We start from the raw sequence: 26,807 nt of genomic DNA on the forward strand, positions 1-26,807 counted from the left end.
TGGCCACAAACTTAAATCTTTCCCAGTCTTATTACAAGCATGCCTTTCCTTGAAAAAAAAAAAAAAAGGACGAAGAAGAAAAAACAAAAACCCACTAAACTAAACATCCTAGAATTCACGGTACTTGACTCTAGCAGAGGTTTTATTTAAGCACAAGCCATTATTTCCATTAAAAGAATCTTGATTCCTTTCAGATGAGCATATTAATTCCTGGGGAAAGTTCATGGTTCTCACAAATTAGCAGGACCTCTGTGAGTCCAATCTCTTTTGCCAAAAGAAGCCACAATAGTTGTTTCCATATAAGCCTGCCCCTCATTTCCATTTTCTTTGACATCTGCTCTCTAAATTACAAATATCTGCCTATAGCAACAGTCAGAGTTCCAAGGAAAACAAACCAAAAGGAAATAAGAGAAAACGATGGAATCTTAGCACGTGAAGAGATGTAATACTTCCGAAAGAGTGGAAAGATAGCCCAGGAAGGACTCCTTCATTTTATGGATCAGGAAACCGGAGGCCCAGGGAAGTTCCAGGACTCTCTTGAGACCACACAGTTTGCTAGGGGCTGAACCAGGACTGGAAATAAGTTCTAAATCCCTGGGTCACTGCTCTTTCCACCAGATCAGGAGCTCATAACCTCAGTTCCTAGCTTGGGTGTATTTCCAGACTCTGGTCCAGGGAGCCACTGAAGAAGGAGTTCAATCACCCCATTCATGCTCCTTAGTGGAGTGGTCTCATAGCAAATTACTATCAGGTTACTTATACTAAAACTGGGGAGGCAAGAAAGGGTGACGTGGAAGGGGATGAGGCTGTGTCCCACTTCCTTCGCCTGTGTGTATGGGACACAGAACTCAAGCGAAACCACGCTGATGGGAAGAGGGAACGTGGAGATGGTCCCTTCACTCCCAAGGAGTAACTACCTTGAAAGGCTGCTAGCCTGGAGGTAGCTTAGCAGAGTCCCAGGTGCTAGGTGACAGTGGTACCATGTCTCATTTTCCATCCCGCTTTGGGATACCTGGGAAGAACTCAAATATGGAATATATGTTCAAATATTTTACAAAATATACAGTACACTTCATTTCATGGTATCACGGACTCTTCCTTAGAATTAGACAAGCTCTCCAGATCTGTCTTCCACGTATACACATAGTTTCCTAGGAGGCCTCAGGAACATTAAGAAAATTCAAGTTCTCTACTGAAGCCTTTTATCTATCTTGTCCCCACGTGCTTGATCATTTCTAAGGTTGATAGAAATCTTTGAATTACAGACTTAGGAAGGGCTTGCCAGAACATCTTGTACATCCTGTGCTTTCAAACAAGCTGAGTCTTCTCTAAACCCTCCCAGGAAGGAGACTCAGCTCCCTCCTTCCTGTAGAAAGGAACCCATTGCGTTACAAACCCTAAAGGTAGGTGTTAGCCTTTGTGATTTAAACCAAAGTTCCTTCTGGTATGGTTTAATTTCATTTCCTTCGCTTTGCTCTTCACTGCAGGGGAGAACAGCTGGTTGCTATCATCCCCAGGTGAATCCTTAAGATACCTAAAATCGTTTTGCCACAATTCCATGAGACAACTGCCTTTTGTTAACACACTGAAGAATTTCTTACCAAAATTACCCATTGGCACTTATCTGTCACTTCCTCTTTCTTTCTTGATGAGGGTAGGAGAAAACGACAAGGTGACTACATTCACATGTATGCTAAATAAAAGCTTCTATCTTAAATTCAGAGAGAAAGAAATGTGTACATGGCCAACTCTGGTTCACTGCTTGTCGAACTGGGAAGGCAGAACAAACTAGGAGACAGTGTGTTAGTTTATGGTATTCTGTGAAACTGGGCATGGAGACTATTTGCATAAATCAGGTTAAAAATAACTTTTTGGAATCTTGCTGTTTTTTGCCTAAATTACACGATTAAGACAGTATTGAGATTAAAATCACTTCTCAGTTATTTAAGGAGCTGCTGTCAGCATCACTTTGAGCAAATGGACTTGGGGGTTCTGAGGACTTGAAGCCTGAAAAAGGGTGTGATAGAAGGCTTATCCTTGAGTCCTGAAACATTTCCTGCAGCTGCAGGACACCCAGAAGTGGACTCGAGAGGTAGCCGTGCCCAGAATGACCTGATTTCTTCTGGTCAGAAGTTGATAATGAAATGGACAAAGAGCTCCATGTTCTCGTAAAGGAAATAGCAGTGTCTTCTGGATTGGTTCAGTGATCACATTCTATGTAACTTCTCTCCCATTCATTAATTCTTTTAGCTGCCACCCCCCTGTGGCACAGCCTTCCCTTCTAGATCAGATTATCCTAGAGGCCTCGTTTTACATTAGAAATTCTCCACCATGTGCCTCTAATTACTTTCATTTCTCTGCTCTGGCCTTTTCCCATTATCTCCTTTTAAAGAAGGCTTCACACACACACACACACACACACACACACACACACACACACGAAGAAATAAACTCACTTAAACTTATGGGTACTAAATTGGTTTCCTGTCCTCTAATGGAAAAAAAAATCTAGAAATTTGCCCATAAACTCCCATGGAACCGTATATTCTGTACACTCCCTTATGGTGGAGAATTGAATGCATCATTTCTGAACAGAGCTTTTATTCTAAGGAGAAACTCAGAAAAACATGATGTCTTCAGTCTTGCCTTGCCTTACAAACAGCGGCATGAAGCCTGGATCCAACAGCATGGATGTCAGCTTGAGCTCTCAGTGAATATTATCTTTTGATGTAACGTTTCATTAAACAGCTAAGACCACAAGTGTTCCCAAGATATATAACTCTCAAGAAAAAAAGATATGCTTTGCCAAATAAAGAACCATGATTTATGGCAGTAACGGTTACACTCTGGATCTTATCGGGCTTTGTTTTGAAAAATTATTACCATAATGGTTCTGTAGAATTTAGTAGTACAACCAGCACCATTTGGCACGTTTATGACAATAGGGTTCTGGTTTTCTTAACTCCACAGTTATATGTTGGCAACATTTCAAATTCTTGGCACAGATGTTTAAGTGAATGTAAAGAAAAAACATTAAAAAAGAAAATCAGGCAGTTTTGAGTATCCGAATGTAAGAAGGAGCATTATTTTCTTAACATGCAGTTAGGAGGGGCATGGAATAACGAACTTGGTAATGGATGACACAGTAAGTACGAAAACCATTTGCAAAGGGCTTTTTAATTTTTTTCGTTGAGGGCAGTGACACTTTTCTAGAAGCATCTCTTACTCACATCTGCCAAATGAGGCTCAAAATTTATTTGTGTCTGGAGACAGGTTTCTGCTCGAACAGTTTCTGCTTGAGCATCAGCGGACAAGAAAGTAGACCCATTCTCACCACATGACCATCGGGACTGCACGGCAAGACCACCGTGACCCCTGGGTTTCGCACTAACAATGCCCAGATTCTGGTAAAATAGAAGCTTTCTTGAAATTCATTTTAAATGAACAAGTAGCGTATCTACTTTCTGGGTCAAGATGTGAAGGAAAAAAACTACCAAGGGATGTCAGGCAGGAAGACTGTGCAGAAGCACAAAAGATCTTATTCCCTGTGGCGCGTTCAGCGCTTGCTATTGAAGCGAAAACGCTGTCACCAATGGGCAAAGTCTTCCTCGCCTCAGCTTCCCAGGGCTTCCCCAAGGCCCCTCACCCCTGAGCAGACTCAGTCTACACACACACACACACACTGGCACACAGTGCCCCATAGGAAGGCATTTCTGGAATTGATTCAAGTCTTCCTAACCTTCCTGCCACCCCAGGCCCAACTAAGTAAAACAAACAAAAGTCCAACAAAAGTAAACAAATCTTCCCCATCTTGGAATACTTTCCTTAGAGAACACTTTTATAGTTCATGATTAAAGAAAAATCTTATGCTGTTATGACAGAGACAACAGATCAACTCTTTAGACCACTCACAAGTGTAGTCCCCGATGGAGGTGGGAGATGAAGGAGTCATCACTGGGGGGTGGGCGAGGCAGGAAAGAGGCAAATTGTGTCACCTTCAAAATTGGTTCTGGGGCCACCCTTTCGGTGTGGTTAAGATGTCGCTCACTGGCCCTTCACTCAAGACACTAGACAAGCATTGGTAAAGCATGAACATTTATATTTAATTTACATTTTGACAATTTGCACATAAATAACAATGTAAACCAGTATGTAAACATAAGATAGTTTGTTGTTCTAGCAAAGTAAAAAGCCAGTAACTTTGGTCAGTTTTAACTTTGAGAAGAAAAAAAAACAAAACCACTGTTAATTGTGGGCTCAAAGTTCACATGTAAGAGGCCTATGAAGGAAAGTCAGAGGATAAAGGAGGCAGGTCTCGAGCCACTGTGCAGGTCTTGGTAGGAATTCCCACGTGTAAGAAAGCCCGCAAGGGAGAAAAGAGAACAAACAAGTGGCTGAGAATAGAAAGTATTTGGTGTCCGTGTCAGTGTGTGTTGCTTTGGTTCACCTACAATTAAGGACTGCGTTTGTCAAACACCGATACGTAAAAAATTGTCAGTTTTGCAACTTACAGATTGGTAAGGCTCTTAGGTTTCCCTGGGTTATCCTAAATTTGTTTGTTCTTTTCTGCAGGTTGACCTGAGTTGCCAAGGACAAAATGCTGACTCTATGAACCACGTTGATTAGTGATCGGTCAGTGACGTGTGCAGGAGGGAGAGGGAGAGAGAAAAGCTACAGTGGTTAAGGGAGTAATACTGGGATTTTTATTTCTGTGAAGTGGGTGGGACACATAATCATAATGTGGCAAGACAAAAATAAAGCCATCTTAGATCGTCTTTAATAGGAAAAAACAACGGATCTCTTTCTCCCTGGTTGTTACACGGTCCCCACTTTTGCAACAAGGTTTTGGGGTCTCTTACAACAGCAAGGGGGTGCCCAAGCTCCCCAATGTGATTGTGAGGTCATTGAGCGTTAAGCAAAGTCTCAGAAAGGGTTTGATTTTTTTTTTCCTCAGAAAAAGTAGGTTCTTTTACATGGTTTGGCTCACAATTTAAGTGGTTATAAATATATTATATATATACACGGTATAGTGGTATAAATAGATTTATAAATATACATCATTCTTTGCTACACCTTGAATGCTGACAGGTCATCTTTGGGCTTAGCAGAGTAAAAGATAGAATGGGACCCATTCTGTCTTTCTGGAGCACACTTACTTTCCTCTAGTAGCAAATCATTAGGTAAGACATCATTTCCTGCACTACTGGACACACTTAATGAGGTAATTGTTGTTGAACACCTTTGCAATGCCCTCTCGTCTTCAATTAAATTAACCATAAAATGCAAAAACACAAATACTGAGGAAAATCTGAGTTTTACAGAAAAAAATACAATTGATGTGTTGGGGATAGGAATGTTCGTTACCCGCTTTGACCCTAAGACAACGAGAATACCCGTTTTTCGTTTTTTTTTTCTTTTTAAAGTGTGGCCTGGGCCTATCTACCTCAATCCTTCCTGGTAAAGCACCATGTTTGTGCAACTTTGACACAACAACAACAACAAGAAACCAACAACAAAAACAATACCCAGATTCAAGCCCCCGAACCTCACACATACAATGACACCTGTGCTTTGGGAACATTTCTCAGTGATTTTCAACATGGCATTTTGTCTTCTTCACATTTTCAGATAATACATTGGGATGCAAAAGTCCATGACCGCCCTGGATGGTCACATGACTTTGGGAGGGGGGTGGCCCTGCTTTTTGGAGAGGAAGACAGGTTGGCAAAGCCTTCTTGTCACCTTTCTGGTAAATCTGTGGCTGGGAAAAAAAAATCTCAACTATCTACAGAAACATACAAGAGTCCCTTTCTTGTTTCTTCTACTAAAGTTATTATTGGGTAATTCACACATACCCCCAAATTATACAATGCTGTTCATATATTACAGTCCTACGAATTAACACATCAACTGTCTAACTCTGGCCATACCAACACCTCGTTTTCAAAGCATTATCAGAGAGGGAGGTGGACTGAAGTAATGTATTTGTTCACTAACTCTTAGGTACTCACACAGATGTGCAGAAATTATCTACAAAGAATGGCCACAAGACAAAAATATAACATTTATACTCAAATTACAAGGAATTGTTCCAGTCATTGTAAACTTTTTTAATTATTGCTTTTTGAATGATAGATAGTATAATAAATTATGAAGGATTATCATTGAAAAAATAATTATGGCTAGGCAATAGTCTTAGCAATGGGAAGGCTATGCAAAATATCCACACAAATATTCAAAATACACAGGTTCAAATATATAGATGGGGATGTAAATAAGTATATATAATATGTATATATATTGTCTTTGCCTCATTTTTGCCCTGAGATTTCAGTAACTTTGGAGTTCCTTCTTTAATTCCAGAGAGGTGAGGGGACACCGTCTGCCATCAGGAGAGCTGTGCAGAACCGGAATTATGTACAAGCATTTGCCATAGGCACCCTGACTTGCCAAGTCATAAGTTAAGAAACAAAACAAAACACTTTTTGTTTTCCGAAAATCTTAAGGATCCATTGGTTCGACTGTTTCTTGTTTGACCTTTACAGGTCCCAGAGGTAGTGGGTTGCTGTGAGGCAACTTCATGAGGGACGGGTCTGATGACTCATAAAGGCCACACCCCGAGAGGAGGCCATTCCCCATGTTTCTTTGCAAAGATACTTTCAGGCCAGTTTCTTCTTTCTCTTTTCTGACCACAGCCAGAATTTCTTTCTCCACCACAGAGGTCACATCGATGTTGTCCTCCATGTCCTCGAGCCGGTCGGCATTATCACTGAGGTCAAACTTTTCGATCTCTTCGTTGATCCGGGTCAGGTCTTCCAAAGGCAGCCCCGTGGCCGGGGCCACAGGGCAGTTCCCCTTTAGGTGCACCTTGAGGCTGCAGAGATGGATGTAGCTCTTGTGGCAATGGGCACACTTGTGGGGTCGCTCCCGGGTGTGGAGGCGCTTGTGGAGTTTCAGGTGCACAAACTGGGTGAACTTGGCAGGGCACACCTTGCACTGGTAAGGTTTCTCTCCCGAGTGAAGCCGCAGGTGGGTCTTGAGATTGCTGGTGCTGCTGAATCGCTTGTGGCAAACCTACATATGGGGAAACGGGGCAAAGGAGGGAGACGGGAAGACCAGAAGATTAAGAGATGCCAATGGGAGGGGCAAGCTTGCCAACCAACGCCCAGCAACGAGGGACACGAGACGCCTCCCTGTGGCACCTATGGTGTGGCCTTAAGCAAACAAGGCGACGAGGGCACACAGAGCACGAGGTGCTGTTTATTTCCCCTACCATTTTCCACCCACTGGAAGATGGCTGTGTCATTATCTCAGTTCATGAGCAGGGACAGGGCTGTCAGCCTGTGGGAGGGCAGGATCCTTGCTCTGGTTTCAGCTATGAGCTACATGACACGGGAGAGCAACTCCTCAGACATTTTCTACAAAGGTCAAGGGTTCTACCCAGAAAACACGGCCCACCTGGCACTCATGCGGCTTTTCTCCCGTGTGTACCAGGTAGTGTTTCTGTAGGTGGGCGAGCTGAGTAAAGCCCTTGTTGCAAGTCTGACATTTGAACGGCCGTTCTCCGCTGTGCACTCTGAGGTGGACCTGGAAGGAAGCCACACGCGTTAGCTCTGCTCTCAGTCGGCTGGGAGCCCGACCATTTCTGTTCAAGGACTCAGGCACTTATGATGCAAACATCTTAAGAAAAGCATCCAGACAAAGTCTTAAACAGAACACTTTGTTTAGTTTGAGCTGAAGGAACAAAAGTCACAGGCTAGCAGGGACTTTCAACTGATTTTCTAGCCCCATGATTTTTTTATCCAGAAGAAACTCAGGGGAAAACAACTAACTTGTCCCAAGCCACATAGCCAGAAGTGGCAAAAGGAAAGTAAAAGCCACACTGACTAGTCCCAGCCTGGGTCTCATGCCGTTGAAAATGCAATTTATAACCTGTGGAAAGGAAGCTAAATACTACATGTATGTACACTCACTAGTACAGGGCCTGGCAGACAATTGGACTGCTCTATTTCGAGGCCTACCTTCAGATTCGAGAGCTGGCCGAAAGTCTTGGCACAGACGTTGCATTCATACTTAATCTTGCCATTCTGCTTCTTCAGGGGGTAGGGAAGTGTCTTGTAGCCAGTCATGTTTCTCTTGTTTTTAATGAGATTCATGGCTTCATCACTGCTGGGGGCTGCCATCGCCACTGAGGTAGCTTTGGGCTGCACCACGTGCTCCGACGTGGCAGCTGTGCCCGCAGTCGGGGACCCACTGGTGGGGCTGCACGCCTTGTCCTTCATGCTGGCGGCGGCCCCAGTGAGGGAGAAGGCACTGTGGGGCGCCGGGACAAGCACCTCTCGGGGATGCTCGGGCTGAAGCAACCTCCGGGCTCCTTCAGAGGGCAGCGAGCTCGGGAGCGAGGCTGGGTTGAGCATGGGGTGAGGCAGGCTGCCTCCCCCGAGGAAGTTACTGTAGACAGGGTACAGCCTTGGGAAGAGGCCAAAGTTGTTGATGCTGTTGATATTGCCCACGGTGCTCAGGCCATTGCAATTCATGCCATAGGGGGGTAAGAGGAACTTGGGGTAGGGAGCATTATAGGAGGGGATGAAGGCTGATGAGAGGTGGGGAGGAGGCGCGTAGCCAGGGTAAGAGCCCAGACCTTCGGTGCCATAGGGAGCGTTCAAGTAGCTGTAAGAGTCCCGGGGTTCCTGGAAGCCAGGAGCCAGGGGCGACACCGTGGTCCCTGGGCTGCTGTGGGGGCTGGAGCTTTTGAGGCTCTGGTCGGGGCTACTTCTCGCTGACGGACTTGGTGTTGTGGAGGACGGAATGGGTGAGTGAGTGATGTAAGTTGGCCTCTCCATCCCATAGGCCAGGGAAGCTTTCAAAAAGTCTTCCGGCAGAGGGGCCCGGATTGGGTAGACCACCCGTGGGTAGAAGGGCACCTCAGGGCTCCCATTTTTCCTGAAGTCATCCGTGTCCTTTTCTGAAGTGAAGGGTGAAATGTTCGAACGGTAGAAGTCCTTTCCTTTGGAAGGGTTGGAGTCCAGTTTGAGGATCTCTTTCACGCTGTACTCTCTCTTTGGGACACTCTTTGGGCAAAGTTCATTCTTCTCAGTGCTCTGCTGCTTAGGATGGCTCTGTGTTTGTGCTGAAAAAAAGAAGGGTGGTTACTCAGAGGGGCGGAGAGAACTGAAGTGAAATTGCCTATCTTGCTCACTCCGGGCAAAACCTAGGCCCCAGCTGGCCACAAGCAAGAGACACCTGGCTTCTCACCAGCCCCTCATTCTAGAGGGCTCGGGGCCACTCAGTCCAAAACGCAGCTCCATTTGCTTCTCAGTGAAACGGGGACAATGACAGCGTCGATCGAACAAATAGCCCTATTTGGACTCTTTCGTTTCCGCTGGTAAAAACCTTATGATAGAAAAGTGCTGTTCAAGCCACAACAGGAGCACTTCCATTAAAAGGAGGTGGAAAAATAGTGGGGTGGGGGGTGTCATAGGTTCATAAAAGTCATTCTGATGTTCACAGTTTACCTAAAGGAAATTAGCACTCTGCGAGCTAGATGTGAAAGATTAAGACTCATTTCAAGTAACAAGCAGTCATCAATTTTCGCCTTGATTCTTGTTTAATACAAATTTGATAAAAGCCTATTCAAACTGCCTGTGCCAAATAGATTAGCAACGTGGATGCTACCCCTTCCCCCTGATTTGCTGACAACATGAGAATTTCATCAAGGCTTCGTCTGTTCTAACCAGGCTCCCAGCAATGCTGTCCCCTGGAATCATAAGGCGTGACACAGTCATCCGTGCCAAACCACAACAGGCCCTTCCCAAGCCAGTTCAATTACTTAGAGCACCAAAGAAAACAGGCAGCGAAGATGAAAGCATTTATTCCAAAAGATGGCATATTATTACTTGGTAAGTATACTATTTAGGAACAGCAGCAAAGAGGAGGAGAGTTCCAGGCTCTCCAGGTCATTGCCAGCCCTGCCTCTGCAAACACCCAGACCAAACGATGCCTTCAGGAAAACACCGGTCAGAGCAGGGAAAGCCCAAAAATCCCGGCTTAGCCTGCCCTGGCAATCAAAAGCAAAATACAGCCTGCTTGGACGGAGCCGTGGTTATTGGAAGGCAGGTACTGCAAGCCTGCCCGAGGAGGAGGAGCAGGTTGAATGCATCCCCATCTGTGTGTATGGATGCCCTGAGAGGCAGGAGAGGTCTTGGCCGCAGCATTAGAAGAGGACAGGTTTGGGAGACCATGCTGAAGCCTCTGTAAAAGTACCATCTGTCGTCTTAAGAAAAAAAAAGTCCCTGTTTGATTAAACTGAGAAAGAACTCCAGGCTTGATATCTGATAGGTCTAGAAATGAACCCTGTGGAACTCCAGATTCTGAACTCTTCAAATCTATTCTCTAGGCTGACAGGCTTGAGAGATTCGATTCCAGTTTGAGAGCCCCGCAGAGAATGTTATCTCCTGCTTGCTGTTATCAGTTACTCCTGGGTGAGCCAGCAGCCCCAGAATAAACAGGGCCCGGACGCTATCAGGGAAGATGCCGATGGGGGCAGTGATGGAAAGCTTGTTGAGGGAGAGGGATTTCTGAAGCCACTAAACCAAAATAAATACCCCCTTATCAGGCCAATATCAGTCTTTCAGTGAGGCCCAGCAGGCAGGAAGTTCAAATTGTCACTTTTGTTTTTTAAAGCTGAAATGGTAAAGAGAGAGAAACTGAGTTGGAAAATGATAGGCAAGGCATCTCACAGCCAGAGGAAGGAATTTTATGGAGGTGAAAAAGAATGATTTGGAGACATCCACAGAGGCCCACGTTAAAAAAAAAAAAAAAAAGACGTCTCCCTAATAAAATGAAAATACAGAAACTTCACCGTCATAACTTTCTGCCATTTTTATGTGGCAAATTACATCGAAGTCTCATAACTTTTCCTGTGGCTTCAATACTACCTTAGTTCTAAAATTCAACAAATGAAAGCCATAAGGAAAAAGTTTGTCCATCCACAGCACTGTCCCCCCTCTCTTTAGTCAAGTGTCCCTACTAAGCACCTCGATAATTCGATTATTGAACTGAAACAAAGCTAACGATTAGGCCAAGAAGCAAGAAAGCCGGAATTTACAATTTTCTATGCAAAGTATTTATTTAGCACAGTGCCCGATATATAGGAAACCCACAATACATGTTTGCTGTCTCTCACGCCTTCCTAAAAATAAATTTATATCTTCTTCCAAGACACTATCTGGGGGAAATGCTAGCCCCACTAAGATGTTCTGAGGTGGAAATCATGGAGTCTATATGAAGGCACATTTTAAAAAATCCTCCTTCAGCAGCTGACTAATCAGCGGAGCTGGTGTCATTTCTGACTCTCCCACTCAGCAGCAGCTTGAGTTAACATGAAAAAGAAAATCAAGATCTGTTTTTGTTCTTAAATCTTAAATGGCTGTAGGCGGACGGAGTCATTTCAAGAGTGAACTGCTTCTGAAGGCTCTGAATGGCTTAATTATGCCGACTCACATTTTCGATCTATAATAAGAACCCCCAAGACTACAAGAAAGAACCTAGAAGTTCTGCAGTAGGCAAAACAAAGTCTGTTTTCAACTGAAACTGAGAAAGCAGATTAACATTTAGAAGTCTATAATTTGGTCAACTGTTTTCTAGATGGGCTAGTTAGATAGATAGGAAAAAAAAAATACCAAAAAACTTGGTGGGGTAGCAGTCAAACTTAATAGTTCTTACTCCTTTTCTTTTGTTTAAAAAAATGCCAATTTGTGATTTCTGGCTACTTATTTTCCTTGGCCTCAGTTTGCTCTGAATCTGTCCTCAAACTCTATCGACTGAACCATCACGGCCATTAGAAGTGCTCATGGAGACTCTGGCACAGAACTCGGTTGTGCTTGAAGCGCAGAAACCTAACACAACTCACTGGAAGACACAATCTACCTATTAGGCCTGATGAAATAGTGGACATTTTCCTGATCGGAGTCTCAATCATCAGTTACCACACCTAAGACAACTGGTTTCACAATCGGCAGCAGGAGTGTTGGCTTAAATGTGACTGGCTATTGTTAACTCTCATTCTTTACTAGGAATACCAGACAATGAAAGTCCCAAAAAACGTTAAACCACCATTTAGAAAAAATTCTGCATAAACAAAAAGGGCTATTTGAGGGAACAAAGGTGTCACTGAACAGTAGACATGAAAGTGGCTTCTGAACACAAAGCACAAGCACTCAAATCTTAAAATATTGAGCAAAGCCTTTTGTTGGAGGAAAAGGCAAGGCCTTTAAAATCTTTCTCTGATTGGCAGAGAGGGAGGGGGTATACAAAAAGCTCCGTGGTTGGTGCAAAGTAACTGAGATGGGTCACCTCAAGTGGAGTTACTGCTTACAAAAAAAAAAAAAAAAATCAAAGACTTTCTCTGAAGCCGTGAATGATTAAGCTCAAGGAACGTGAGGAGACCCTCCAGAGGAAGTGAGTTGCAGTGCTGAGAAAGTCAGGAGGGAGCAGCACATCTTCCTGCGGGATGCCCCGGTGGAAGATAAGTTGTCTTTCACTACCAGGCCCTCAGCACCGGGCCTGGCACATCCAGATGGTGAAACAGCTGAAGGGCTTCTGGGATGCCTGGAACTAGGGATATGAATGACCTAGACTCTCGGGAGCACTGAAGAGATGAGGGAAAGGAACCACCACGTTTGGCCAGGGCCTGATCATACCCAGCGTGCTCATGTTGGAAGACAGTTTGTCTCCAAATATTCTAAGACTTCTTCCTGACACTCAAGGGTGCACTGTGTGTGTGTGTGTCTAAGGAGCTTGAACACAAATTTAAAAGGTGATTCTATGGGGGAGCTCCTTAAGCTTTCATAAATAGCCCCAGCTTTTCAGAGAACTACAAACACAGTCTCGAGGTCACAGGGAGACCTAGGTAGTGTGGGACGAGCGCCAAGTAGCCATAGAGTTGGCTTATACCCAACGAGGATAAGGAACTGGTTTGTTAACCCGTCCTAAAGTTTAAATCAAAATTCTAATTTATGTTAATATTAACATTCATTCCAAATGTCTGAAAGGTGATCTGTGGCCTAAAACAATTTAGCCTTCAGATAAAGCCAATGGGACCACATGTCAACGATGGATGAATCTGGGTAAAGAGTATGTAGGAATTCTTTGCACTATTCTTGCAACTTCTCAAGTTTGAAATGATATCAAAACAAACAGTTACAAAAAACTTCAGCATTTCAGTGCTGAAACTTTTAAACCAAAAGGAGCTAAGGTTTAAAATTGCTTTAAAACTTAGTAGTCTGAGAACACACAACCATAGTTACAACAGGTTGGAATTTTCTGGTAATTCTTAAGTCATTCATGGAGATCACTTGAGAATGACTAAAATAAAGTAGCCCTTTGCAATGAAGTCATGACAGCAACTTTAACCAAATAAAAAAGTAAAAGGTTATAAACCTAAGAAACTGAGAATTTGTGAAGATAAACTGATAGGCGGCTATTGTAATACTGATCAGGAGATCAGATAATGAGGTTTTTACCATAAGGAAGGAAGCTAAGATAGAAAATCTTTAGAGTTACCCATTTAGAATAATATTTGAAAAAATTATAGCTGTGAGTTTTTCTAGAAACAATCTCACATGTTCCACATCAGACTATAACTTGATAACCAAATGTGCATGTCTACACTATTTCAATGCACATTTTAAGCACCAGCAAATTACCACAAACCAGGCAGTTTGTGGTACACGCGGCAGTGCTTGCATACTTGGCGTGTCAGGACCAATCTCCATTATACCCCTCCCTGCCCCCTCTTGAAAAGATTAGAATTGGACGTTTATTTCCCTCCTTTAACTTTCGGAATTAAATACTCAGAGTAGCTCTTAAGATTTTTTAAATGATCAACTTTCCTAATAGGGAATAGGGGCTAAACAGTTCTTTCCCTCTTCCTAGTCCCTAGTTTAAGCCACATACTTGGCCTAAACAGATGAAGCCATATAATTAAACAACGTGTTATTAGCTCATAGGGGCAGAACTGACATTGCTGGCATTTTCTATTTTTTTGTTCTGTAATCCACTTACTGAGATTCATCATTGTCAGCTCTCCGGGATAAGGGTAGTGAAGCCTTTCCGCAAAGTCCCGGCAATACCACACAAGAAGCTCCTGGTTGGCAGGAATCGGCTTAATGGTGTAGAAGTAGATGTTCATTCCGTTCTGACACGCAGCCAGGTTTTGCTCCCGGGCAGAGTGCGCCGGATTCACATAGCGCATCCAGTTGCTCTTCTCCTCCTTAAAGCCGTCGATGAAGTGGTGAAGCTCCCCTCTGGAATAGATCTGTCCCAAAGAGAAGACAGATGTGTAAAAGAAAGCCAGACCCAAAGCAATGGAAAGCTTCCACGGCACCTCAAAGAATAAACACGGCAAGTACTCTGTGTGATTTCTGGTCCCCTGTTGCCTAGCTAGAAAAAGAACCAAATTGGTTTAGCCAGAGTAGTCTTGAATCAGCAGAAATGAGGGCGGAAACAGGTAAGGCACATTTTGTCAGTTACCTTTTCCATTGCAGTTTTATGGTCTTTTCATGTGTGGGGGAAAATAACAGAAGAATGAAACACAAGATTTCATTTAAGGAGCTGCTTCAGATGGGTTAAACCACCGCAGAGTACTACTTTTGCCAGAGCAAAGAATGGCAAATGGGCGACGCTACCAACTTCAGTTCTGATTATGCTGACTTTGAATGCTTTGAGTCACTGGGTAGAAGACCAAGCCGACTGAGTACGTCAAACCACCGAGTCTCCACTTTTCTATGGCCCCTGTACTTGCCGTTTCTGACACCCCCGCCCAAGGCTTCAACTATGCAAACATCCTCCACCCCCAAGCCTCCAAGTCCACAAGTAACACTTGCTCATATGAATACTTGGAACCTGGCCTTTTTGTGGAAACACTGGGTGGGGCAAAGGTGAACTTCACCTGCCATAACAAAGTGAATACCGGGCCAGAAGCCAGAGTTTGACAGTCTACTGAGAAGTCACTTTTCCTCTTGATAAACAGGTTGGGCCTTGTGCTTTTCTTTCAAGTCAAAGAAGGGGAGAGAGAACCCTCTTATCTGTGAGGAGGTTGGCTAAAATGTCACTCAGAGCCACAGGCATGAGTTTTTGGAAAAATAGGAAGAAACGTCGCAAGAAAAGAAAAGGCAACGCAAAATCAAGAAATCAAAGTTTGCCCTATGGTAATACTCCTTCTGATTAACAGATGCACTCAGGCCACTGGGTAAAGAGGCGAGGTAAGAAGAGGAAAAATGAAAATACACATTCCTACTGAAACTACTTTATAAACTCCTTCCCCTTCCACAGAAAGTTTCTCTTTCTCCCTCTTTTTAAGACCTACCACTTTTTCTTCAGACTTAAGATATTTCCATATAATCAATACCTGGTTATCTGCAACTTGTGGTCTCCAAGTAGTTGGGCGCTGTTCGTAGCAGAAAGTTTGCTCTAACCCGACAGACAGCAGGTTACTGCTTTACCCTTAGTCACATACTGACTATGTCAGTCTCTAAATCGTTTCTGTCTTTCACTCCAACGTTATCAGAAACGAAAAGGAACTCTGTCCCTTTAACACACGCAGTAAACACCAGAATCACTTTCTTTTAAGAGTAACTTCCTGTAAATTGTGAAGGGGGAAATACATGTGGCTTCATCAAAGCAGCTTGTGAGAGCTTTTGCGGTGTGTTTTGTTAAGAGAAAATGGAACAAGGCTGGGTGAATTCTGCTATCAAGTTTGTTTACTCTGATGTGCAAACTTCCAGGAACACGGGGTTCCATCTCTCTTGCACTCTTCGCTGGGCGGAAACTGCTTTCTAAAGCTACGGGTATGCTGATTCCAGTCAGCCTTCCTCGGACTACAATTTACTGTATACTCGTTTAAAAACAGAAATGTCGATGCCATGAAGTCACACACGCACACACCCACCAGAAAATAAAATAAGGCATACGTCAAATAAACACTGCTCCCTGTCACCTCACTGCATTTCCATATATTATCAGGAAGATTAAAAACGTGCTGACTCATAGTACAGTTACAAGAAATGTCACTGGTTTCTCAACTTGAACATCCCTTCTCTTCTTTGACTGTGTAATTTGCATGAAACTTTTTCTTTCCTCACAACAGATGTTCATATCCCTGCCAGCCAAATCAGGATGCTTTTAACAACATGTGGGAAGTTATCTCCTACAGTATCCTTTGCATGTGAAAGACTGATTCAAATAAATCCTCCCAAGGAAAGCATTTCACTTACTTACAGTCAATCTTTAATGTACCAGGGCACTGGGACAGAGATAGGAGGGTCTCGAGTATTCTTGCCTTTTTTCAAAAGGATCATGCATTAATGAGACTTACCCTGGAGTGTCTTCATTCACACCTTTAATGCCAAGAGCTACACACCTCCATGGCTCATTTCTGAGAAGGCTTTATTGGCAATAAAGGCAAAAATGCCCTCATTTACATTTTGCCCATTATAAGTCACGTAGTAAATATATTTTAAGCATGAATAGTCATTAAATAAAAAATTGTGAGCACACCATTCTTAGCGAACAATTCTGAGTCCTCTCTTTTGCTCGGTAAACAGTAAAATAAATTTCTAAAAACACAAACTTCCTGGATTATAAAAAATCTTGTTTCTTAGGAATAGCTTCTGAATGATCCCCAAACACAAGTCTTTTATAAAGATAGTTGTCCAAAAGACATAAACGTTCTAGGTAAATATTGACCAAAGTAAGTATAATCCAATTTTTGTTGTTACCATGCAGCTGTTTCTTAAAAGAATTCAAATAATGGTTCCCTAGTAGTCGTGTACATTTTAGGCAAATATATACAAAAAAATTACTTTTAAATGTAGTAAGCATATCTCTATTTTTCAATTGAGGAAACTGAATATCCTAGAGAGATCTATGGGAAGATGGAAAGCAGTCTGGTTTTTTCTCTGCTCACTCCTAATTCAGGATCTTTTTACTCAAGGATTCTGTCTAATTAGTCCACCGTTCTAACCCTGATATTCCAAGCGAAATTGTATTGGCCAGACTTTTTGCCTGGATGTTATAGGAAAGCTTATCATCTTGGATGATCGTAAGCATTGTCCTTCTGCTATGGGAGTGACCTACATACTGTCAAATCCAATAGTTTTATGGCGCAGATGCATTTCAACAGGACTAGTCCTGTGGTCCATTTCCATTCCCCTAGTGCCATCTTCCACCCATCCTTCCTTAATGGCACTTATATTTTCAAGAGAATTTATTTATGATTACTCTTCCATTCAATTAGAGTTAACTCAGCAAGAAATCAAGAAGGGGCGACATCTAAGGCTTGGTGACTCATTACTACTTCCTTGCAGAGAAATGCAAATGAGCCTTCCCTTGAAGCAAGCAGCAAACTGTTTCCTTTCATCACAAAGCTCTAATGAATTGCAAAAATTAAGATTCACATATAGTCCATATCTCTAGCCCTAACCACCTACCTATAGGCTCTGTTTCCAGGACCAGACATTTAACCAGTTTCATCATGCTTAGAATTCCCTATGCCCATGGGGACCCTGAATACTTGTGGTGAGCCCCAGGACAGGTTGAAAAAGGAAGTGACCCAGCAATTCTAGCTCCACTTTTTTCCGTAATACATAATGAGTCTGGGACATTTTTCCCTACTTACCCGCCAAAAATATTTCCTGTTGGCGTTCTTGGGAACTGTATCATTGTTGTAGATTTCACCTATTAGAGGTCCAAAACGGGTTCCCTTTGGTATGTATTCTTTACTCACCACTCCAATAACCTAAAGGGGGTAAAACATACAAAACAATTACTTTAGCTGTAAGATATTAACCAATCTTTTTATTTCAACAAATGGAATCGTCAAGTGGCAATTCAACCAACAATGATGAAATTACGATAGGGAGAGCAGGCATTAACGGTGCCTACATAATTAACAAAGAGCTTCACCTTAGGGAAGACCACCTTTTAAAGTTCCAGATCATAAGCAAATACTCAACCAAGCATTAAAATAGTCTAGAGGATTATTCTCCAGTGACTGAGGGTCCTTTATTTCTATTATTACTTTCTATGCTAGAAGAACAGAGAGGGTAACTATTCTGTTTTAGAGTAACAGTCAGATACTGCAGAATAGGACCGTCAAGATCTGACCTTTTCAGTCCGCTCTTAGTTTCCTATTTCTCCTTCTCCCTCAAACCATAAACACAGTGTACTTGAGGGGAATAAAATAGTTTTAACCTCAGAAACCAAAATAACGCTCTTTGGTTGTTCCACAAAGGCCTAAGGAACCAGAAACCAAACACATTATCATATTTTTTTCATTCCAGATGAGGCTTTTTTTTTTTCATAGCTTGTACATTCTCTTTAACAAATAAAGGTCTTCCAAGTAACTTTGTTCCTCTCTAGCATCTTCTACTCAACAGTGGTCAAAAGTCTTCCTCTGAAATGAAATTTATACTGAGGAGAGCTGTGGGTTCTAAGATCTAAGGAAATGACCTTCTCAGACTGGATGTATCACACATTTTGACTTTGTAGGGCCGTACTAAAGAAACATGTTAACTATGCTGGTTCCTCCTTGATCGTAAATTTCTTTAACGGAGTGAAAAAAAATTACCAACCACGAAGCAGGAAGCAATTCATCACTATTCAGAAGAACTCCTCTGGAAGGAGCCCTTTACAACATTTTGCAGTTAGTTTTGTTTTGGCTTTTATTCACTCACTTTTCCACTTTTATATTCTTCTCATCCAAAACAGCCTATGAATTACGTACTGAATACCTTACTGAAATGGACCAAGAGGGGAGGTAAAAGATAATATTTATTTCCAGTTTTTATTATCCCTGGTGGCTCCTATGTAATTGTGTACCTGAAACAGTAGGCCCAAATATTCCAATCAATAAATGTCCACAGTGGAATCCAAAATTCTGGTTATGATACACACTGATACCCATGAAATCAAGAATTTAAACCCCTATTTAAAACGGATACAGACTGAGCACACCTACATGGCTGTGTCAGACCAGTCTTTCTCATGTACATTTCTTATCAACCAATGATTTTTTTTCTAACAATTTAGTATGCAATATACAAGCCAATGGAGCATAACCCGACTGGAAAGACAGAAAAAAAGCAAATTTCCTATACCTAACACAAGTTGAAACAAGGTTGGTGAGCTAGAGTGTTATTTTTGGTCCTTTATGAATTTCTGGCAGAGAGCTGAAAAAAGCAGATGTTCATTTCATCCTCCTCCTCTGCATTCATTTACATTTATCTGCCCTTTCGATAACAGTTTGTCGTTATTGGTATTTGTTGGCAGTACAACTAGTGGGCACAGGAGTACCTCAGAATAGTCTTGAGATAAAAGCAGATATTAGAGCTGAAGCAGACTTAGCAATTCAGAGGCTCATTGCTTATGATACATTATTGAACCTAATTAATTGGAAAAATTCATGGAATTGACTTCTATGACACGCAAATCACTTGGCATTCATATTTGACTGATTATTCCATAATATTAAAATGACAAACAAGAAAAACAAATAATGTCATTTGTTGGTGAGCCAATAATTAGCAGTTGATATTTTCAACATATCCACTTTAAAGCAGTAATTTTAAGAAAGGTACTCAACTGGTTCATCAACTTTGTTTTAAATTACAGTCTCTTGCAGACAGCCTCTCGGGAGTCAGAGCTTGATTACCAACAGGTAGCATTACATTGAGCTCAGGGTTTTCTTCCGAATAGCCATTCTTTAACCTACGAGCCTCTTGGTCTTCAGTTATCAATCTTACACTAAGGAAGCACATTAACATTTCCTCATGCTCAAAAAGAAGTCAACTAGAATCTTGTTCCTACAAATGAATTTGTGGAAAACATAAGCCACCCAACACCTATCTGAGCACTGCTATGGGCCCATCACAGGGGAAGCTACGAGGCAGTGCTAGAAATAGCTCTTGCCATTCATCACCCTACAAATGCAATTCAGCAGGCAAGACGGGAGAACAATTAAAAACAGGGTCTGTGGTGGAAGAGGGGTCTATGAAAATCCTCAAGCCCCAAACAAATAAAAGAGCCTCGATATTAGATTATCTTTACAAGGGGACAGAACCCTAATATTTTAAGTTTCTATTACACAGAGCCATAAGGTACATACAAATTCACACATATGGATAAACAGAGACACGAAATCATACAATTTTGAGGTTGGAAGGAATTGTGTAGCTTATTCATCATCTATACCCATTCCCAGCCTGTACTCCAATACACAATAAACAACTTCATCTCACATCCACGTCTGAGACATTATTCAAAGAGGACATAAGAGGTGCAAATTTAAGATTATGGTGGTCGGCCAGGTAACCGTGGAGGGGGTAGGAACTGGGGTTGTTTGTAATGGGAAGCGGAAGACCAAGTCATAGCTCTCCCTCTGGGCCTGGAAAGACCCAGACATGAATCTTAGCCAGCAACATTCTACCTCGGAGCAAGCACATGATACAGAGGGGCCTGGAGTGTGCCTTGAATTTTGCAGTGCTAAAAAGACGAATTAAGAACGTGTTCACCTCGCTCAGAAAGGAAACTTCACTGGAACTGACCAGGGTCCTAAAGAATGACTGCTGGGGACAGGATGCTGTGTCCCTTCCCTAAACCTATCAGCTAGAAGATGCTGGCCTCAACACTCCCTTGTCCCCAGCTCCTACACGGCGCTCATTCTGTGTGGAGCTGACCCCTCCGCCACCTGGGCAGGTTTGTTTCCATCATGGCCTCAGTGACAGAACACACCCTGACGTCTGTGGCTTCCAGACAAAAAACAGGGCTTGTTTTCCATTTTACAAAATGAAGATTTCACAACTTAGAATAGGTTGAGTGGGGATGCTGAATGAAAGTCAGAAGCAGGGAGAATATGTTTTTTTTTAAAGCATATTCCTCCTTGAGGGACTACTATACACACACACACACACACACGTACACACACACACACAGAGCAGTGGGTTTTAAGCAGAAACATCACTCAGGTCTAAATGTGGTAGGAACATCCCCACCCCAAATTACCTTAAGACCATTTTAATTACTAGCTATCTCTCCCCCCTCCCCGAGTCTCCCCCCTCATAAAAATGACTCATTCCATTAAAATTCTATTTTGAATATAAGGATATTTGCATTGAGATAACTACAACTCTTTGGTGGACCAAGACTTCAGCCTGTAATTCACCCCATTTTTTAAAAAGGGGTGGAGTGAATCGAGATGTTTTTGGAAGGTTTCCTCCTTAATTATCTTTATATTAAAGGAAACAAGGTAACACATCAGTAGTTTGTCTCCCAAATAAAAGGCAGTATGAAGAAGAGGGAATTGCATGCTACGGGGAGATACTTTTTACAGATGGCTTGAGTTAATAATGGACTTCAATCAAAATGGACACTGAGTGAGTCGCCTGTGGGCCTGATGTTTCTCACCACACGACTTCAGGAGGTCAGACTCACAGAACCACAGCGCCTCGTGAATGCAAGCAACCTCAGTACGGGCTACTGCTTCTAAAATATAAACGTTTAACTTGATCTTTCTGTATTCAAGTATTCATAGAAGATTATTTCAGGAGGACAAGGGGAAAATCCCCCTAGAAGAATAACCTATCAGTTAAGAAAGTTTTGAACGTTTTGAATAGTATGTCTATATTTGGTTTGAGTTCTGGAAATAGGAAGTAAGAACCACCTCATTAAAAGTACAGAACGATTCTACACCAAATCTAAAAATGAGGGTCAAGATCAGAAATATGGTCTGTATGTTTTGTTTTTAAACCAAAAAAAAAAAAAAAAGGTGCTGACACATAGCACAAATTCATAATGAAAAATGGTCTTGTTAAAAAAAAATCCCCAAGTCTGTCAGCACAACAGTACATAATGTAACCTCTTCTGCTACTTAAATGAACACGTTTAAAGAAGGGCAAGATAAATCAGTCAGATAAAGACTACACGTACGAAGGCTTTTTTCCTATTTCCATAGCTCGTGGGACTGAAAGGGCTAAGTGAATAATGATACAGTAAACATTTCATCAATCCTGAAGGTGTCTGTTCTAGAACTGGTTTGCAGCTATCTCGATGGCTCAATTCCACAATCCTCTTTCACCACCTTAAGGGAGCTGTCCTTTCCCAAAGTCCAAAAAGGCAGAAAGGAGAAACAAAAAAACACAGGTACAAATTCCAGAGTAAGCTTAAGACAGTATGACATTTAAGTTGGCTTTCTGGTTGTTTTCATGATTAGGGACTGAAGATGTACTATTTTATTCAAGTGTTTCAGTTAAACAAAGTATGGGAAAATAGGCTAAGAGAACCCTGATTTCTTACTAGGTTCGTTCTGAAGGACCGTCTTTGGGAATATAGGCACTGTGTGGCTTTTTGGGTGCTGAATACACTGAAATAGGGAGTTACGTGTGCAGAGAAAAAAAAAACCAAGCTTAATAAAGGATCAGTCTGAAACATGTTAAGACGATAAATAAAACCACAGTGACACCAAGAGGGGCCAGTGTAGCATAATCAAGAAGCAGTGGCTGGGGAAGTCAGAAGAATTTTGCTCCAAGTCTGGCCTCTGGCTCTCACTGTACACTTTGAGTAAGTGACTATCTTTCTGAACCCTGGACCAAGTGATCCAAGGGCATTACTTCCCTTAATTATGATTTTAAGTAGAATGATGGAAATTGAAAAACTTAAGCTAAGAGCTGAACTGAGGATAAGAACATTATAGAATTAAAAGGCAAAGATGACCCACAGAATGGAGGTCTTTATTTCAGTCCCAATGAGCTGGACAGGGCAACACAGCACAAATGAATCCTACGAACAAACCAGTATCTGGTCAAATGCGATATGCTAAAAAATACACTACAACTTTTAAAGCCACAGCCAAACTTTAAATACCCAAACAAATCCTACATTGATTCCATGGGCCACATATTAAGAGACTTTCTACTGAGAAGAGTGTTACTTTCAGAAAGAGGTATAATTAAGGTTGACATCTGGGGTTCAATTTTTGGTAACGTTCATGTACAAACACACTTAAATTTTGCTTTTTATAAAATCTGCCTCCACTCTCCCAGCAGGAAAAAAAAAAGGTTGAGCTTTAATGAAGCTCAAAGCAGAGTTGCTCTATTTAATTTCAGACAGCTGAAGTCTGCCCCCCAACTAAAAACACTGAACTCAGACACACAAACAGGAAAGAGACACGGTATTTCCCAAACAGGCTGCCCGACTCCTTCAAATGCTGCTTCTTGGGGAAGGAGGAAAGTGGTCTGATACAGCTGGAATGAATCGTTCTAGTATCAAACTATGAATCCTGACAGCAAATGATCCCATTTCCACTACTTTCTGAAGGCAGTAATGGAACTGACAGTGACCTGTGGTAATGGAGAGGGGTCGATTCCTTCAACTGAGCCCAGTAGTAGACAAGTTAAGAGCCCCTACAGTAGCTGAATTCTCAAAACAAGAGGTGGTTCTGCAAGTTATTTCACAGCTAAACATCACGCCTCGCTCTCATCATTATATAAAAGGGTAAACACAAATCCTTTGCTCATTCCAAGTTCGGGGTTTCAGCCCCTTTGAAACAACAAAGAGTGCACCCACTTCAGAGGCCAATAAGGAATCGGCCTGCCAGCCTGGCCAGAGGAAAGGAGCAGCCACAGATAAACAGTGGTCGGCTCTGAGCTCACCCGTTCAGAGGACACTTTTACATGAGCCTCTTGATTTACACCATCACTTCAGTTCATAAACACGTCAAGGTTAGGAGAATATTTTTAGAAACCCAGCTAATAAAGCTGGCTCGTTAAAAAGAATAAAGCCATCTAATGACCAAAAGGAGACAAAAGAAACAGGAAAAACTTTTTTTCTAAGAAAAAGTTTTCTCTTTCACAAGCTATTGTACAATGGCGGGACGAGGGCCAGTGAGTCCAGAGTGGCCAGTAGCTTTCTGGAAGCTCACTGACAATTTTGCCCACCCCGTGCTGTAGTTCAGCTTTTCCACGACGTGTCAACTTGCCAAAAGACTGAACTGTTTACTAATTAGTATGGAACAGCAGAGAGCTGGAGGAAGTGCAAGGGGACCGACTTAGGGAAAGAGAAAGCAATGAAAGAGGTGAATTAAGTGATCAATTATTTACTGATACTTACAGATTGCCACAGATATACGAGGCCTCAAGGGCAAGTAGGGAGATTTGGGGGCAGGTGCCAATCTTCTACAGCAATAAACCAGAGGCTTACCTCTTTGCTGTTTGCAGAATGTTTGAAAAGCAGATTCCTTGGTAAGGATGCCTCTGCCTGGACCGAAGTCCCTCCGTCAGAGCCAGAATCCCAGGGGTGGTCATTCACAATGTATGTACACTTCTCTTCAAACTCAGCCTCTGTCCACAGAGTCATATCTGCGTCCTCCATGTCCATTTTCATGGTCCCCTCGGTCCCCTCTGCCAACTCTTGAAACCTCACAGCACTGGAACTACACTTCGGGGCAGCCTGGAAGAGAAGAGGCAGGCCTTTAATCCCCATTGTCCTGTGGCTCCCTCGGAGAGGTTATGACTAACACAGTAGTCTGGAGACTTTAAAAGCAGATGCAGAGCGCTGGGTACAGTTGAGTAAGAGCCAAAAGCCGTATAAAGAAGATTGCCTTGAAGAAGCAAGGTCTTAAAATGCTCCTCTTAGATTTAAAAAAAAAAAAGTGTAGCAAATTCACTGGGGAAGAAAGAAAAAAAAAATGAACAGAACCACCTCAACACTCCCTGGCTTTACCTCTCACAGCAGAAAAATGTTGTGGGCGCTCAGTCCTATGTCCCAGATCGCCTGGGGTCATGGCCGCCAGACCCTCAGCGCTATGGAAAAGCTGCCTCAGAAAAGTGTCACAAACAAGGAGAGGAAGAGGAAGGAGCTCTGTCTGCCTCTGAATGAAGCTAAAAATGGAAAGCGCGTGTGGTGCAGGAGCGGAACCCAGCCTGCCTTTTCCAAATGGGGAAGACTGAACTTTCCCACCAGCTCCCAACGCAAAACAACTTTCAAAACAACTCGTGCCCCCACCCCCCCGCTGCCACTCTCTTTTATCCTCTCGCGTGGAACACTGAAAAGGGCTGCATCCTGCCAGCATCACTGAGCTGCAGCCTCTCAGAAAGCGTTTGGACCACAGGAAAAGAGGAGGAAGAATGGGTGAAGGGGGAAAGCTCCCCGAGGATTCTTCGACTTGTGGGCATCTGACGACAAATGGAAAAAGCAAAAACAAAACACAAAATGGTTCAATAGAATTCCCTGGAGAGAATTCCTTTTAGGAGCCCTCAGCTACAAATAGCACTTTCCATTTAAATCTGAAAGTGGACATATTCCCAGAAGTCACTGATGTGTTACAGTTTACTGTAACTAAAGTTGTAACAAATACAGAAGACTACCAGGAGCTTCCACTTGAAAATTGATAAGGATTTTCCAGCAAATTCCCCCTTACACGCAGGAAAAGTGCTTTCCAAAGAAAAAAAAGGTGAACAACTTCTGAAATGTTTTCCCATATAGATATGTTTGATAAAAAGTAGGAACATGGGTATCATCCCCATGTAAGAACGTCTCCTCTTAAGAATAAACATCACACTCTGTGAATTCCTTCAAGGTAGCTTTTACATTCTTCTATTTTTTTCCCCTAAACATCATGCTCTTTTTTTAAAAAAGTCAGATGCCAAGCTGTCTTTCCTCAGTTACAATGTAAACAAGCTTATTTGTATTTAGTTCCAACATGCAGAGTCATGATGCCAAATAAATGTTAAAATAAAACAAAATTTAAAAATGAAGCCAAGCCGGCGTAGTTACTTTGTATGACTGGGGGTGGGCAGGAGCCACTACCGAAATTTCAACGAATTGACAATGATGCCTAGAACTGAAAGGGTTAATGATTCATAAGGAAAAAGTCTTATAAATGTTTGACAGTTCTAAGTGCCCTAAAGCAGAAGCATTTCTGGTTTCTACTGAGACTACGCTAGCAGCCAAAAAAAAAAAAAAGTTTTCAGATCAATTTCAGAATTAAAAACAAGATCAAGTTCCTTACCAAGATCGTACCCACACGTTTTTCCAAGCCAATATCCAACATCTGAGATGAGTGTCGCTCATCGCTACACAGTCCGCATTTCCTCCGCGTCCCCCCGCGGGCTGAGGACTGACGCGCACCTCGGCGGTGCCTCCTTTTCTACGGCCGCCCGGGCGCCCGCGTCCCGGCTCTCGGCGGCAGACAGGTGCTGCGCGCTGCTCTGCCTCTGCGCAACACTGGAGGGCCGAGTGTCACGGCAGCACTTTCAGTCTGTGTTAACCAGACCGGCGGCTCCTTTCCCCTCCCTGCTGATTTCCCATCCCTCTGATTCACTCCTACCAGCGCCTGAAGAGGGGGCGTGGCCGCACCTGGCTCAGCCCAGGGCTTTCCCCCGGATTGCGCGCCTCCAGAGCTTCCTCTCTCCGCATGTGAATTTCAACATTTACTTGGAATCTTCCTACTTCCCTTTGAAGGCGCTTAACCTCAACGTTGACTCGGGCTGTATTGTATTCTAAATACTCCAGACAGCCCTCCTTCCTCCTGAGGCTTTCTAAGGGGGCGCACGTTCCTTAAATCAAGGGAAGCCTGAAAATGACCTAAAAATGTTCTAGTTCCTCGCTTCCAATCCACAGTTTACCGAATACACAAAACTTACTTGAAAAGAGCAAGTGAGATTATTTTTGCTTCTAATGTAATAAAATGTAGCTGTCTGGTCCTCAAGCTGTTGCCCATGAAATAAGTTTTCGCACAAAAAAAGTTGTAAGCT

The 26,807-nt window shown here is 42.7% G+C and overlaps 1 protein-coding gene across 1 annotated transcript; it reads right to left on the reverse strand.

Moving 5' to 3' along the window:
• Window positions 1–4,078: 4,078 nt before the first annotated feature.
• On the reverse strand, window positions 4,079–26,273 carry PRDM1 (PR/SET domain 1). Its single transcript, XM_046675891.1, has 7 exons — window positions 26,063–26,273; window positions 24,253–24,501; window positions 17,678–17,797; window positions 14,065–14,317; window positions 8,022–9,130; window positions 7,459–7,587; window positions 4,079–7,074 (listed from the first exon to the last, which is right to left on the reverse strand). The coding sequence occupies exons 1-7, from the start codon at window positions 26,102–26,104 to the stop codon at window positions 6,502–6,504; spliced, it is 2,475 nt and encodes an 824-aa protein (XP_046531847.1). The 5' UTR covers window positions 26,105–26,273; the 3' UTR covers window positions 4,079–6,501.
• Between the last annotated feature and the right edge of the window lie 534 nt (window positions 26,274–26,807).

This window comes from Equus quagga, chromosome 11 (assembly GCF_021613505.1).
Source record: "Equus quagga isolate Etosha38 chromosome 11, UCLA_HA_Equagga_1.0, whole genome shotgun sequence".
NCBI lineage: Eukaryota > Metazoa > Chordata > Mammalia > Perissodactyla > Equidae > Equus > Equus quagga.

Excerpts from the sequence above, each read along its gene's own strand:
- PRDM1 (XM_046675891.1), bottom strand. The coding sequence starts at position 26,104 with ATGTTGGATATTGGCTTGGAAAAACGTGTGGGTACGATCTTG. Across the intron at positions 14,318-17,677 it reads ACAGGAAATATTTTTGGCGG|ATCTATTCCAGAGGGGAGCT; the intron begins GTAAGTAGGGAA and ends TCTTTGGGACAG. Across the intron at positions 7,075-7,458 it reads AAAAGCCGCATGAGTGCCAG|GTTTGCCACAAGCGATTCAG; the intron begins GTGGGCCGTGTT and ends CCCCATATGTAG.